Source organism: Eriocheir sinensis, chromosome 5, assembly GCF_024679095.1.
Source record: "Eriocheir sinensis breed Jianghai 21 chromosome 5, ASM2467909v1, whole genome shotgun sequence".
Lineage (NCBI taxonomy): Eukaryota > Metazoa > Arthropoda > Malacostraca > Decapoda > Varunidae > Eriocheir > Eriocheir sinensis.
The window spans coordinates 25396168-25411167 of NC_066513.1; the positions used below are offsets into that span (position 1 = coordinate 25396168).

At 42.2% G+C, this 15000-nt stretch overlaps 1 protein-coding gene across 1 annotated transcript in view; it reads left to right on the top strand.

The window, feature by feature from the left end:
• Positions 1-7883: 7883 nt before the first annotated feature.
• Positions 7884-15000, top strand: part of LOC126983049 (hemicentin-2-like) — a 15734-nt gene continuing 8617 nt past the window's right edge. The window contains exons 1-3 of the mRNA XM_050835501.1: positions 7884-7937; positions 9189-9362; positions 13019-13153. Coding sequence (XP_050691458.1) covers positions 7884-7937; positions 9189-9362; positions 13019-13153 — 363 coding nt within the window. The remainder of the gene's footprint in view (positions 7938-9188; positions 9363-13018; positions 13154-15000) is intronic.

Consider the following 15000-nt stretch of genomic DNA (forward strand, 5'->3'; position numbering starts at 1 on the left):
TTATTTCTTAAAGATTTTCTTCAATCTTCTTAAGTACAATATTATGAGGTCTGTGGTTGAGGTTTCAGTCGCTTTAAAAATCAAGACCCGTTTTTCTTATTTCTTCTTTTATTAGCTCAAGGAATTACTAAATGTTTCTTCTTAACTGTTTCTTTTAGTTTCTCAATCTTCCTAAAGTACAATATTGGAATCTGTTGTGTAGGTTTCAGTCGCTTTAAAATCAAGATTATTTTTCTTTTATTCATGACCAGATCTAAAAATCACGGGCCTTTCTTTTTGTTGTTTCTTATAGTTTTCTTCAATGTTCGTTAACTACAATATTGAGATCTGTGGTTGAGGTTCTAGTCACTTTAAAAATCAATATCCGTTTTCTTCTTTTATTCCTTAGGTCAGCTCGAGGAATTATTAATGTTTCTTTCAGTTGTTTTTCGTTTACTGTTCTTCAATCACCTAAATACAACATTGAAATCAGATTCTGTGGTTGTGGTTTCAGTCGCTTTAATCTGGATACGTTTTTAAATATTCATGATTAGCTGAGACGCGATAAAGGACGACGGCTTGTAATTTCTCTTGGATTTATTTTTTCGTCTTTATAATATATGGGAAGACGCATATTTCATCAGGAGATTTAGTTTAGTTCCTTCCTTCCTTCCACCAATTCCCCCCGACACGCACACAAAGTCGGTTAATATTCATGATTCGTTTCCTTACTTTCTTGTTTTGTCCACTTGTTTATTCTTTTGCTTATTTACACTCATGCAAATTCCTCTCTTCATGCATAAATAAAACTCTAGATTTATTTCTCGTCCTAAAAAACGCGATGTATAATACTTGCGTCGTTTCTTTCTTTCATTCTTTACTCGGGCCTTAAAGATCGAACGCGTCGTAAAATGCGTTATAGTGTGTTCGCTTTGTAGCCTCGACGTTGTGTAAATTCCCCGTCGATGGATTTTGTTATTTTTTTCGTTTCGTCTTTTTTTTTTTGTTTTGCGTTCGTTCGTTCGCGCTCGATTTGGATTCTTCCTTTCTTCCTCCTCCGCACCTTAAAAAATAGTGAAAAAGAGACTCGCAACTGATGGTTTTGGTTATTCATATGTTTTACTTGTTTACTTTTTATGCAGACTGGGTGATATTTGTTGGTAGAGATTCGCTGTTTTTTTTCAGGTTTTCTTTTTTTCCTTTTCGCTATTTCGCCCCTTCCCTCCTAGCTCCTTTCTCTCTTTTTAATTTTCTATCATTTTCTTGCCTTTTACTTCCCCTTCCTTCCTTCAATGCTTTACTAACCTTTTAATATTTGTTTTCACTTCCTATTCATCCAGTTTCTTAATTTCCTTTCTCTCTATAGACTTCACTATCTTTCTCTTATCCTCTCACTTTCATGCCACTACTTGTTTCCGTGATCGATTTATTCATAGTTCTATTCCTTTATCATATGTTTCTTTTCCTAGTCATTTATTTTCTTCCACATTTTCTCTCACTAAATCATCTTCTCTCGTCCCATTTCACGGTTCTCTTGCTTCTCTTTCGTCTTCCTTTCTGTATATTTCTCTCTCCTTCCCCATGGTTTCATTCTCCATTTTCGATTCATCTTCCTCATTTCCGTCATTGTTTCTTCATATTTCCTCCCACAAACTCATCTTCTCGTCCCTATTCACGGTTCTGTTTAACTTCTCCTTAATCCTCTTCTTAATCTTCCTTCCTTTCCGTCAAATATCTATCTCTCCTTCCATTATATATCTTTTTGGTAATCTTTCCGCCACATTTTCACTCTCTCCTTCCTTTTCCATTCCCATTTTCAATTCATCTTCCTCATTTTCCAAATCTATCCTTGCAGCCCTTCAACAGCCATTCCCTTCCGTGGCTTACCTTTCGATTCCAGACCGCCCTCTATCCGTCTCCATTTCTTCCACCTCTTCCTGGCTCTCACCATCCTTCCCTCCCGTCACCCCCATTCCATTTCCCAGAAGCCAGAATCCCCTTTCTGATCCTCGCCACCTTCCCCCAACTCCTCCCTTCAACCAGCCTCCTGCAGCGCCTCCCCCTGCATGAGCCCTCGAGGTCAGGTTCTAGGATCATAAATTATTTCCTTCGTCTGGCTCCCCATCTGGTTAAGGAGTCGGTCAGGCTAAGTTAGTGCGTGTTCCCTACTCTGTTCCAGCAAGACTCGACTCCATTTATATTCAGAAGCTTCGATATTTTTGAGTCTCCCCTTTCTTACTTTTTGGCAGTCTATACTCATGTGTTTTGTATCCTTCTCGTTCTTTCTTTCTGTTTCTTCTTGCCGTCTTCCCGTTTTCTTTCTGCGTGTCGTTCTCTAATGCTAAAGACAACTTCGGCTGATGGCACCATTTACATGTACAACTTTTTATAACTAGCAAGCTTCCTCGTATGTTCTCTTCCCCTCTAGTGTTTCTCTCTCTCTCTCCTTTAAGTCTCAGGGTTTTCTCTATTTCTCGCCTCCTCCTCCTCTTTTTCTCTGCCAGGCCTTTATTCGATTACACGTTTCTTATCCACTTCCTGCCTGTGTGGTTCTCTCTGCATCGTACGTTTCTAAGGTTCTCCCTAAATCACTGAATGGCTAGCTTGTGTCTCTCTTGTTATTCTCGTAACTTGTTTTTGCTCATCTTCTTTGACTGAGAGCGAGTTTAATGAGTGTGCGAGAGAGAGAGAGAGTGACTGCGTGTTTGCGTGTCCCGCAAGTTTATGTAGAAAAATGAAAAAGAAATAAAGAAAGCTGAAATGAGACTTTATATGATACCTTCTTTGTTTACCGAGATAAGAGCGGCATATGGCAGAAATTTATAAGCCATTGACTCTGTTAAAAATATCTCCCACTTGCTGTATATATTTTTGCAGGTAGTCTAAAAAGAAGCCAATATTACGTCTATCTTTATCACGGCTTAAAAATGAGGAAAAAAATAACATGATCCTCTCTCAAAAAATATAAATCATCCTTCTTCCTCCTTGTGATTTCAAAAATTAAGGTCCAGCCTGTTGCCTTCATTCAGGGCAGCTTACCTCTTCCCTTCTTCCTCTTTATAACTCGTTTTCTCATTTTTTTTTCTTTATTATGATCAAGACTCAAATTAAGGTCTCACTAGATTGATGCTAACCTTTAGACACGAGCAGTAAACACACACACACACACACACACACACACACACACAGACAGAAGCGCACACATACATTTTTCCAGACCTCACGCTAATGCACTGTCTCTCTCATTCTTACGCTATCTCTCTCTCTCTCTCTCTCTCTCTCTCTCTCTCTCTCTCTCTCTCTCTCTCTCTCTCTCTCTCTCTCTCTCTCTCTCTCTCTCTCTCTCTACACACACACACACACACAATAATAATACACATAAACTAGTGTCCAACCACGTATACTACACGTTCACGCCCATCCCAAAGTTGATTACTACTCCACACACGCACACGCACACACACACACACACACACACACACACACACCTATACCCCCCCACCACCGAAACACGCACATTGGCCCCCCTCTCGACCGCGTGTAAGCAATTCGAGTTATTGTCTTAGTCCCCCCTAAAATGGGTACTTTGTGGCTACTTTTATAACCCTCAACCCTTTCTATGGTTATGTAGAACCTCCTTTATCACGGCTGTTTGTCTGTCTGGCTCCTGTTGGGTCTTGGTGTTATTGTTGCTGTTTGCTGTTTGCTGTTTGCTATTGGTGGTGACTCTGCTGTTTAGTCTGTTTTATTGCTGTTATTTTAATCCTATCGTTTTATCGTGTTTTGTGTTCATTTTAAATCATGGCTATGTCTGTCTGTGTGTGTCTGCCTCCTCTCCTCTCCTCTCTCTCTCTCTCTCTCTCTCTCTCTCTCTCTCTCTCTCTCTCTCTCCTTGCTCAGTGGCTGTTCGTGTTGTTTCTGCTTTGCTGCCGCTTCTGCCACTGTTTACTTTTATTTTTCTCTCAGCTTTTCTCCGGCACCAGGTTGGGTGTTCGCCTGCCACTACGTCTCCACACACACACACACACACCCGCACACAGCCCCACACAAGCTCCCCCTGGCTACCTCCCCTTCCTTCATTTCCTGGCTTTTTTCTCTCTCATATACTCTCTCTCTCTCTCTCTCTCTCTCTCTCTCTCTCTCTCTCTCTCTCTCTCTCTCTCTCTCCGCTCCAATTAAGACCGTGTTTACCTTCATTACAACCTCAAATTGGACTCATTACATATTAGCATCTCGTCTTGCTCCGTGTTATTATAATTTAAGTTATAATTTTTTTTTTTAATCAACGCTGTAACTTATTCTTTGACACTGTATACCCCACATGATCTTAATCCCTTTACTCACGCACGCAAACGCACACACGTACACCCACACACACCCACCCACACACACCCACATCGTCTATAACAATTACCGGGCTTTTGCGGTTCCTATTAGAGAGGTAAATCAGTGTTCTCTTCAGGATACACGCGGCGGAATATATGGCGCGCGATAATTCAAGGCGGCGCAGAGCACCGGCATCAAGTAGCTGTCGCCATAATTGTTCTGAACTTGGAGCAAATTATCACAATGGTGATGATAATGGTTGCAGCCGTCACCGCCCACTCCCACCGCCTCCCCGCCCACCGCCCCACGTCGTCCCGCCTCCCGCCCGCCTCTCCCGGTTCATCCGCCCCGCGCCCCCACGCTCAGCTGCCCGTCCTCCCAACGCTCTACAGCAGCGAAGGTGGAACATCTGCATGCACGTTGGCAGCGCAGCCTGCACGACGAGAGAGAATCCGTCACGCTCATACGAACACGCTGCCGGACCGGCAGAACATTCACCATGAAATGAGATGTCACACTGATGGAACGACAAAGCCACTACTACCACCATATATATATATATATATATATATATATATATATATATATATATATATATATATATATATATATGTAGCTAAATAAAATATATATATTTATGATAAAATATTTTGATATTATGGCAGATGTTGCAACTATTTTTATGAATTTATTACTTCGCTTTGGCCCTCAATAATCTTTGTATTGGTTCATGAATATTAATACGACAGTAGTAATAGCAATTACAATGATAATGGTGGTGATGGTGAGGAGTAGGACGATGATGATAATCTTAATAAAGATAACCATCATGATAATAAGACCGATAAAAAAAAAAAACTAATGATGATAATAGAATGATAATACTAGTAATAATCATAACAATAGATGATAACAGTGACAGTAGCAGCAGCATCAACAACAAAACAGCTTCCACCAAATGAACAAACAAAATACACAGTTTTAGCGTGCGGGGAAAGGTCAAACGGGCGAGCGGGCAGGTGAGGGGGCTGGTGAGCGAGTCTCTGGTGATGAATGAATTATTTTATCACATTTAAACGACGCAGATCCCGCAGGAGGCAGCCGCGGCGTCAGTCAGTAAGTCAGTTAGTCGGTCAGTTAGCCAGCCAGTCAGTCGGTCAGTCACACAAATTAGTTCGTCCACTTTGTCTTTCGTTACTGTCCGTCTCTGCCTGTGTCTCTTTGTGCCTGTGTGTCTGTCTACCTGTCTGTCTGTCTGTCTGATTGTGTCCCTCTTCCTTCCACTTATCTCTACCTGTCTGTCTGTTGGTCTCTATTGTCTAACTTTCTTCCTCTCATGTTTGTTCGTCTGTCTGTCTATATTTATCCTCCCTTCAATCATTCCTTTGTGGCTGCATGTTCGTCTTTACATAATTTACTCATTTTATTACCTGTATGCTATCGGGTTTGATCAGGTCTGTCTGTCTGTCTGTCTGTCTGTTTGTGTGTTTGTTTGTGTTCCGCCATCTCTCTCTCTCTCTCTCTCTCTCTCTCTCTCTCTCTCTCTCTCTCTCTCTCTCTCTCTCTCTCTCTCTCTCTCTCTCTCTCTCTCATCTCCATTTCTTGTTATGTTTTTTGGCTTATAAAATTTTTCTTTGATATTCTTTTCTCATATTTTACTCTCTCTCTCTCTCTCTCTCTCTCTCTCTCTCTCTCTCTCTCTCTCTCTCTCTCTCTCTCTCTCTCTCTCTCTCTCTCTCTCTCTCTCTCTCTCTCTCTCTCATCTCCATTTCTTGTTATGTTTCTTGGCTTATAAAATTTTTCTTTGATATTCTTTTCTCATATTTTACTCTCTCCCTTTCCTTCTCCCTCTCCCTCTCCCTCTCCCTCTCTCTCTCTCTCTCTCTCTCTCTCTCTCTCTCTCTCTCTCTCCCCCTCTGATGCTGCAGTAATTGGTCGCTTTTTCACTCGTCCTCATTACCTTTGAGAAACATGTAAGTCAATTATTCTGTCGGCCGCTGCTGCTGCCGCTAATGCTGCGTCGCTAATTAATTCATCATCACAGACATACTCGTCAGATGATTTATCCGTAAATAATTATGACGCTTAAAATAATTAATGGCCAGCCGCCGGGGGGGAAAGTATATATCCTAATGACTCTCCGGCGTTTATGGCCTTAAGAGGTAGAAAAAAGTGCTATTTGGTTTGGTTCTCGAGTTTCTTCTCTTTCCGAAAAAATAATGTTAGGTTTGCTTCTCCAGTTTCTCTTATCCCAAAAATGATATTGGGTTTAGTTATATAGTTTGTTCCGTTTATGGCCGTAGAAGTAGAAAAAAAAGTGGTAGTTGGTTTGGTTCTCGAGTTTCTTCTCTTTCCGATAAAATAATGTTAAGTTTCCTTCTCCAGTTTCCCTTATCCCAAAAATAATGTTAGATTTAGTTATATAGTTTGTTCCGTTTATGGCCGCAGAGGTAGAAAAAGTAGTATTGGGTTTGGTTCTCGAGTTTCGCCTCTTTCCGAAAAAAATAGTGTTAGGTTTGCTTCTCCAGTTACTCTTATCCCAAAAATGATGTTAGGTTTAGTTATCGAGTTTGTTCCTTTTATTGCCTTAAGTTCTCTTCTGAAAAAATAATATAAGGTCAACTTCTCCGGTTTCTGTTAGTTAAAAATAATATTAGGTTTAGTTCACGAGTTTCTCTTCGTTTATTGCCTTGGGTTGTCTTCCGAAAAAACAATATTAGGCTTAGTAACTCAAGTTCTTTTCCGAAAAAAATAATATTAGGTCTATTCCTCGAGTGTCTCTTCCGGTTATGGCCTTAAAGAAAAATAACATTCGGTTTGGGTCTCGTGTTTCCCTCCCGAACGTGGCTTTAGCTTCGGATCTCCCTTGCATATAACAGCATAATAATTCAGCACTGTCCGACTAAGTGGATTACCATCTCAAAAAGGGATTATTCGTAACGTTAAGCTGCTTGGGTGTCTGGAGGGCTATTTTTAAGTCCCGCAATCGCTTATCGTCAATGCTGTACTCGGTCTGATAAATTTTTACAAGCCGAAAGGTAGAATATTCTGTTATCATGAAACCTCAAAAATATTGCCGAGTCGCGTGGGCGTTGAGAGCTATTTTTAGAACTTGCAATCGCTTTCGTCAATGCTGTACTCGGTCTGATAAATTTTTACAAGCCGAAAGGTAGAATATTCTGTTATCATGAAACCTCAAAACTATATATTGCCGAGTCGCGTGGGGGTTGAGGGCTATTTTTAGATCTTGCAATTGCTTCTCGTCAGTGCTGTAATGGGTTTGATATATTTTTACAAGCTGAATGGTAGGTGGAATATTCTGCTATCATGAAACCTCAAAAATATATATTGCCGAGTTGTGTGGACGTAGAGAGCTATTTTTAGATCCTGCAATTGCTTCTCGTCAGTGCTGTAATGGGGTTGATATATTTTTACAAGCTGAATGGTAGAATATTCTGCCATCATGAAACCTCAAAAATATATATTGCCGAGTTGCGTGGGCGTAGAGAGCTGTTTTTAGACCTTGCAATTGCTTCTCGTCAGTGCTGTAATGGGTTTGATATATTTTTACAAGCTGAATGGTAGGTGGAATATTCTGCTATCATAAAACCTCAAGAGTAATGCCGAATTGCGTGGGTGCCTGGAAAGCTATTTTGAACACGCAATTTCTGGGTTTGAGATTTCTAAGTACGGTAACTTCGCATAATAATATAACATTCGTCACCATTCTCTGAGAACCGCTATCGTAAAGACTGAAAATATTGTTGTGCTGCGTGGTGGGTGACTGGAGAGCTATTCTTAGATCTTACAATTGCTTCTTGATTATGTTGTACTGGGTCGAATATTCTTTAACACGGCGAATAGTAAAGTATTTGAGACCATCCCCAAAGAACTGCATGTTGAAGACTCATTTCACATAATGCGCTGATGCGTGGGTGTCCGGAAACCCATTAACAACTTCTACGATGTTTTGCTGAGTCTGAGATTTTTAAGAACGATCACCATCCTTAATGAACTGCCTGACTCATTTCGCAGAATACTGAGTTGCGTGGGTGTCTGTAAAGCTATTTATAAACTCGCAAATTCTTCTACGATGCTCTGCCGGGTGTAAGATAATTTTTCAAACGCTGAATTGTAAAATACTCAACAGCATTCTTAGTAAACTTCTTAAAGGCTCATATCACATAACGTTGAGTTACGCTGGTGTCTGGAAAACCATTTCTCAACTCGTAATTTCTTCTACGATGCTCTGCCGGGTCTAAGATAATTTTTCGTACAGTGAAAGGTAAAATATTCGACCCCATCCTTAGTAAACGGCCGTATGAAAGACTCTTATCAAATACCGTTGAGATGCGTGGGAGTGTGGGAGGCTGTTTCAGGGCTTTAGGCTTGCAAACATTTTCTCGCTGGTGTTGTGAGCTCGTTTTTCCCTCACTAACAGTCTTAGCGCGGTGATGTGAGACGGAACAACACACCAACACCTGCGGAGACACCTGAGTTACCTCCACCTCCTCCTTCTGGCACACCTTGACATTATTAGTTCTTCTGTTTTCCGGTACAAGAGTTATTTTTTGTAAATGTATCAAGGTTTTTATATAGGCTTTCCTTTTTCATCTTACATATTTAAGCTTTCTTCATACTCTTTTCTTCCTTTCTCTGTCTGTTTCTTTCTTTCTATCCTTCAACTACAGCAACCTACACCACAAACCACAAGGAAAAGAATATCACACACCACCTTTTTTCACCTTTTTCTCACCTTCACGCACTACCAAAACCACCACCAATGCAACCACAACCCACCACAACCCACCACAACCACTAGCAAAACCACCACTAGTAATCCACAACCCTCCAGAGACCCGATACTGATGCCTCCCCTTTAGCTCCTGCCGCAGGTTTCATGGGTGAGGAGGCGGGACTGGCACATCTTAACCTCGGGGACGCTCACCTATACGCGAGAGGAGCGTTACGGCGTCCATCACCCAGAGGGGAGCAACGAGTGGACACTGGCCATCAAATACGTAGAGCTTCAGGACGCAGGAATGTACGAGTGCCAGGTACGTGAGGGTTAAAGCAGGTGGAAAGGCGGGAAAGGTGGAAATGTGCCAGGTGTGAAGGGTGGTGAGTGTGTGTAAAGAGAGAGTTTGAGGGATGTTTAAAAGAGCGAAACCGGTGAAGGAAAGTTAGAAAGTTTGAAGGAAGGTGAGATGGTGATACGTAAAGGTGAAAGGAGGTAGAAAAGAGACCAGATATGAAGGGTATTGAGTGTAAGTAAAGAGAGAGAGTTTGAGGAATGTTTAAAAGGGCGAAACAGGTGAAGAAAAGTTAGAAAGTTTGAAGGGAGGTGAGATGGTGATACGTACAGGTGAAAGGAGGTAGAAAAGAGACCAGATATGAAGGGTATTGAGTGTGTGTAAAGAGAGAGAGTTTGAGGAATGTTTAAAAGGGCAAAACAGGTGGAGAAGAGTGGGAAGGTTTGAAGGAAAGTAAGATACGTACGGTGGAAAAGCAAACAGGTGTGCATGAGGCAGGTGTGAGGGGCTGTGAGTGTAAAGAGAGCGTTTGAGAATTGGTGAAGTTGTCGTGGTGAGTTGGGGATGTTGAAAAGCGTAAAACAGGTAAAGAAAAGGTTAAAGGTTTGAAGGGAGGTGAGCGAGTAAGCGAGTGAGTTTGCAAGTACATTTGAGGACTAGCTTGGAGGGAGGAGTGTGTGAGAGTGCAAAGCGAAGAAAGGTAAGTGTGAGGGTAGAAACGTGTGCCAGACTCGCAGAAAGGGTCAGAGAAAGGTAGAAAAGGAGGTACGAAAAAAGGAATTTGGACTGGGACTTAAGTAGAGTAATTGTGAGGCGTTTAAACCCGCAGAAAGTGTGCGACGAAACGTGTGGAATATGAGACTGGAAATGCAGAGGTACAAGAGGCGGGGATGCAAGAGGGAGACTAAAGAGAAGGGAATACACGAGAATATGAGAGGAAAAAAAGGCGAGAGGAGCTTGACCCAAAATAGGAGAGGAGAGGAGGAGAAATGCAAGAGATAAAAGTCACGTGGGGAAAGAGAGCAAGGCAGGAAAAATGGCAGGAGGAGGAAAAAAGGAAAAAAGGAAGAAAAGAGGTGAGTAGGAGAAAGCATGGAAGAAGAGAGATCATGATAAGAGTTGATGGGGAAGAGAAGAAAGGAAGAAAGGAGAAAAGAAAGAAAGAAAGAATGAGGTGAACACGAAAGGCAATGAGAATATGTGTTAAATAAAGACGACTAAGAGGAGGAGGAGCAGATGGGATAAAAGGAGAAGAAGAGAGATGTAAGAGGGGTTAGAGGGACAGCAAGAGACAGTTATGGTAAGGGAAGGAAGAGGGTAAAGGGTAAGACAAGTGATGAGGGTGGGAGACAGGGAGCTGATTAGGTTAGGGAAGAGAAGGACAGCAAGGGAGAGCAAGAGAGAGCAAGGGTGAATGGGGAATGAAGGCGGTGAAGGAGGGGGAATGGTGAGTGAGGGAAGAGTGGGAGGATAAATAGAGAATTAGGATGATGAAATGGAGGAGAGGGATACGAGGGCCGGAAAATAGGGAGCGTTTGGAGGACGGAACAGAGAATGAGGATGTACCGGGGGACAATTTGGGAACTGTATTGACGAATGGGACGAAGATGGAAAGGGGGAAAGAGACGAGGTGGTGCATAGGGAAAAAGAGGAATGTGAAGGGAAAGAGAATGGGAGGATGGTGACGAGGGAACCACTGGAAAATACATGAAGGAAAAACAAGTGGAAAATGGAACTAGGAAAAGAGAACTGGCTATGAATGAGGAAATAAAGGAATGTGATGGGAAAGAGAATGACAGGAAAATGACGAGAGAGACATCGAATAATACATGAAGGAAAAGGAGGATAAAAGATAAGACAAGGAAGAATAAAAGAGGAGAGGATATGAAACGAAATGAGACAAAGAAAGTTAGAAAAAGAGAAATGCCGATGAATAAAATAAAAGAATATGAAGATGACAATGACAGAAACAAGGACGATACAACCATTGGAAAATACATGAAGGAAAAAAAACTGGGATTAAAGATAAGGAAAGGAAAAAATAAAGGGGAAAAAAGGGAATGAATAGAGCGGAATCAGAAACAAAAAAAGTGAGGAGGACGGAAGAGGAAATGTGAGGGATGAGAAAATGAATAAAATAAGGAGACGATGACGTTGAGGCTAAAGAAGAACAATGAAGGCAAAACGAAAAGGGGATAAAAAGGAGAAAAGAAGAATAAGAAAAGTGGAAGATACTGAAACGGGATAAAACAGAGAAGGTTAGTAATAGATGCACTGAAGAAGGGGAAACGAGAGAAAAAGAAAGATGTAGATGTAAGAAGAGAGAAAATGGAAAAACTGGAAGGAAACGAAAAGAGAGAACGGTTAGGGAAAAGAAAAAGAAACAGAGAAAAAATACAAGGAATTGGAAGATACTGAAAAGGGATAAAACAGAGAAGGTTAGTAATGGATGCACTGAAGAAGGGGAAACGAGAAAAAAAGAAAGATGGAGAAAAAGAAGAACAGTGGAAAAAAACGATAAGGGAGAACAGGAAGGGGGAAGAAAAAGAAACAGAGGAAGAATACAAAAAACATGAAGCTATTGAAAAGGGAAAACAGAAAAGGATAATATAATAACAGAGGAGAAAAATGAGAAAGAACAGGGAAAAATAAATAAATTACAAAGAATAAGGAATAAAACAGAGTTGCTTAACCCGGTAGCAGTGACGGGCCAAATTTGTGGCTTTACCGTGTAGCAGCGACGGGCCAAATCTGTGCCATGATTTAAACCCCCTAAAATAGATGATACATAAACTGATCACAAATGCTTTGATATATATTATGAAATGGTTTGTGTGAGTGATGATTTTTTCTCATTTTTCTCGGTTAGAGGGACCATTAAGAAACATGATCCCCGCTGCTGCCGGTTTTAATAATGGATGCAAAGAAGAAGAGTTTGAACGAGAGGGTGAAAGGCGTGAGTGAGGGAGTGAGTGGGAGAGTAGGCGAACGAGTGGCTGGGTGAGTGCATGTTGTTAGGAGCCTCCGAATAAACAGGAGATAGATAGACGGGCCAAAAAGATGCCTCGCCTTCCCTTAGTGGAGTGATCTGCCGTGATGAAGGCGCATCGCTCAGGTAGAATATTACTTTCAAGATGGACGGTCAGGTACGAAGAGAGAGAGAGAGGGAGAGGGGTATGGGGGGGGAGAGAGGGAGAAGGAGGGGAAGAGAGAGAGAGAGAGAGAGAGAGAGAGAGAGAGAGAGAGAGAGAGAGAGAGAGAGAGAGAGAGAGAGAGAGAGAGAGAGAGAGAGAGAGAGAGAGAGAGAGAGAGAGAGAGAGAGAGAGAGAGAGAGAGAGAGAATGCTGTTGGTATGAGTTTCCCTTTGTAAACGCACACTCACGCACGCACGCACCCACACACATACACACAAACACACACACAGACACAAACACAAAGACAGAACTCCTCCCTCACCAATACAAACTTAAGCACATACACTTCTGCATCCCCTCCTCCTCCTTCTCCTCCTTCTACTTCTCCCCTTTCTTCTCCTCCTCGTTCTATACTTTCCCCTCTTCCCGTCTCCTCACTGCAATCACTTTCTCTCCCCCGTAGACACATACAGTCCTCCTCCTTCTCATCCTCCTTTTCCCCCTCCTTCTCCTCACTACAACCTCTCCCTCTCTCTCCCACTCCAGATTGTGACAGGCGGAGGGGTTGTGTCTCACCTGGTCAACTTGGTGGTGTTAGTGCCCCGGGCGGTCATACCTGGGGACGGAGAGCACCACGTCGAGTCCGGTTCCACGCTCTCCCTCACCTGCTTCATCGAACAGGTAAGCTCATAACGGCGCACCTGGGGATATTAATGAGACAGGTAATTAGTCTCACAGGACAGGTGACGAGGGCGGTTCATTATTATTACTGTGTTGTGCTAATATATGATGCGTTGTTGTTGTATGATTTTTGTTTTTATTTATAGTTTGAATTTTTTTTTTTGGGTGTGTTTTGGAAGGTTAGTTAGTTTAGGGATTAGAAGAGTGCGTGAGTGAGTGAGTGAGTGAGTGAGTGAGTGTGTTGTTCTGATATATAGAGGGCTGTTGTTTTATTATTATTTTTGGTTTTAAGTGTTTTTTGAAGTTCTTTGTTTGTGTTTTGAAAGGATAGGTTTAGTTATTGAGGTGGAGTGTGAGTGAGTGAGTGAGTGAGTGAGGAAGTGAAGGAGGGAAGGAGGGAGAGGGTGAGTGAGTGAGTGAGTGAGTGGATGAGTGAGTGAGGGAGGGAAGGAGGGAGAGGGTGAGTAAGAGAATGAGTGAGTGAGAGAGTGGGTGAGTGAGTGAGTGAGGAAATGAGGGAGGGAAGGAGGGAGAGGGTGAGTAAGTGAATGAGTGAGTGAGTGAGTGGGTGAGTGAGTGAGGAAGTGTGGGTGGGAAGGAGGGAGAGGGTGAGTAAGTGAATGAGTGAGTGAGTGAGTGAGTGAGTGAGTGAGTGAGTGAGTGAGGAAGTGAGGGAGGGAAGGAGGGAGAGGGTGAGTAAGTGAATGAGTGAGAGAGTGAGTGAGTGAGTGAGTGAGGAACAGGAGGGGAAGGGGAGAGAGGAAGTGAATGAGAAGAGAGAGAGGAGGGAGGAGTGAGTCAAGATGTGAGTGCGAGAGGAAGACATTCAATCTTCAGTAAATAAGACAGACGGCGATTGTGTTACGAAGTGTAGTTCATATTTCTTTCTTTCTTTCTTTCATTCTCTCTCTCTCTCTCTCTCTCTCTCTCTCTCTCTCTCTCTACAAAAAAAAAACTTATCGTGTTTCCGTGGAGCTGAGCAATAACCTTCAATACGCCTTTCTTGAATTCCTCCTCCTATTCTTCATCCCCAATATCTTCCTATTACTCCCCCCCCTCCTCTTCCTCTTCTTCTTCGTCGTCCTTCTCCCACACGGGTATGTATGTGCCATCACTTCCTTCGGCGCCAGTCCTTCCCCCTACGTCATTTCCTCCTATTCTTTTTCTTCTACTCCTTTTTCTCCTCCTCTTACTTCTCATACGCTATCTCTTCTTCCTTTTATTCTTTCTCTCTTCTCATATCTATCTCCTCCTCCTCCTGCACCTTCTCTCCTTTTCCTTCTTTTATTCTCTCTTCTCCATTATCTATCTCCTCCTCTTCCTCCTTTTCTCCTCTTCATTTTATTCTTTCTCCTCTAATAACTATCTTTTCCTCTTCCTTTTCCTCCTCTTATCTTCTTCCTTATTCTTTCTCCTCTTGATATCTACCTTTTTTTCTTCCTTTTCCTCCTCTTGTCTTCTATCTTCTACAGTTCTCCTAATATCTCCCTCTTCTTCCTCCTCCTAATCCTCTACCTTTCACTACTACTACTACTACTACTACTACTACTACTCCTAATACTTCCACTACAACACGCGATCACAGTAATAACAACAACGCCCCTAGACTTCATCACTTCTCCTGCACTCGGGGGAGGCGTGGATGATAATAATAATAAAGTAGACAATTGTTGGGGAGCGAAAATGTACCGCGGAGAGCCATCAAGGGGCGCCATAAAGAGAAAGAGAGAGAGAGAGAGAGAGAGAGAGAGAGAGAGAGAGAGAGAGAGAGAGAGAGAGAGAGAGAGAGAGAGTAGGGGGTCTTGATTACTCCCATTCCTCATTTCCGTTATTACTTGAAAATTGAT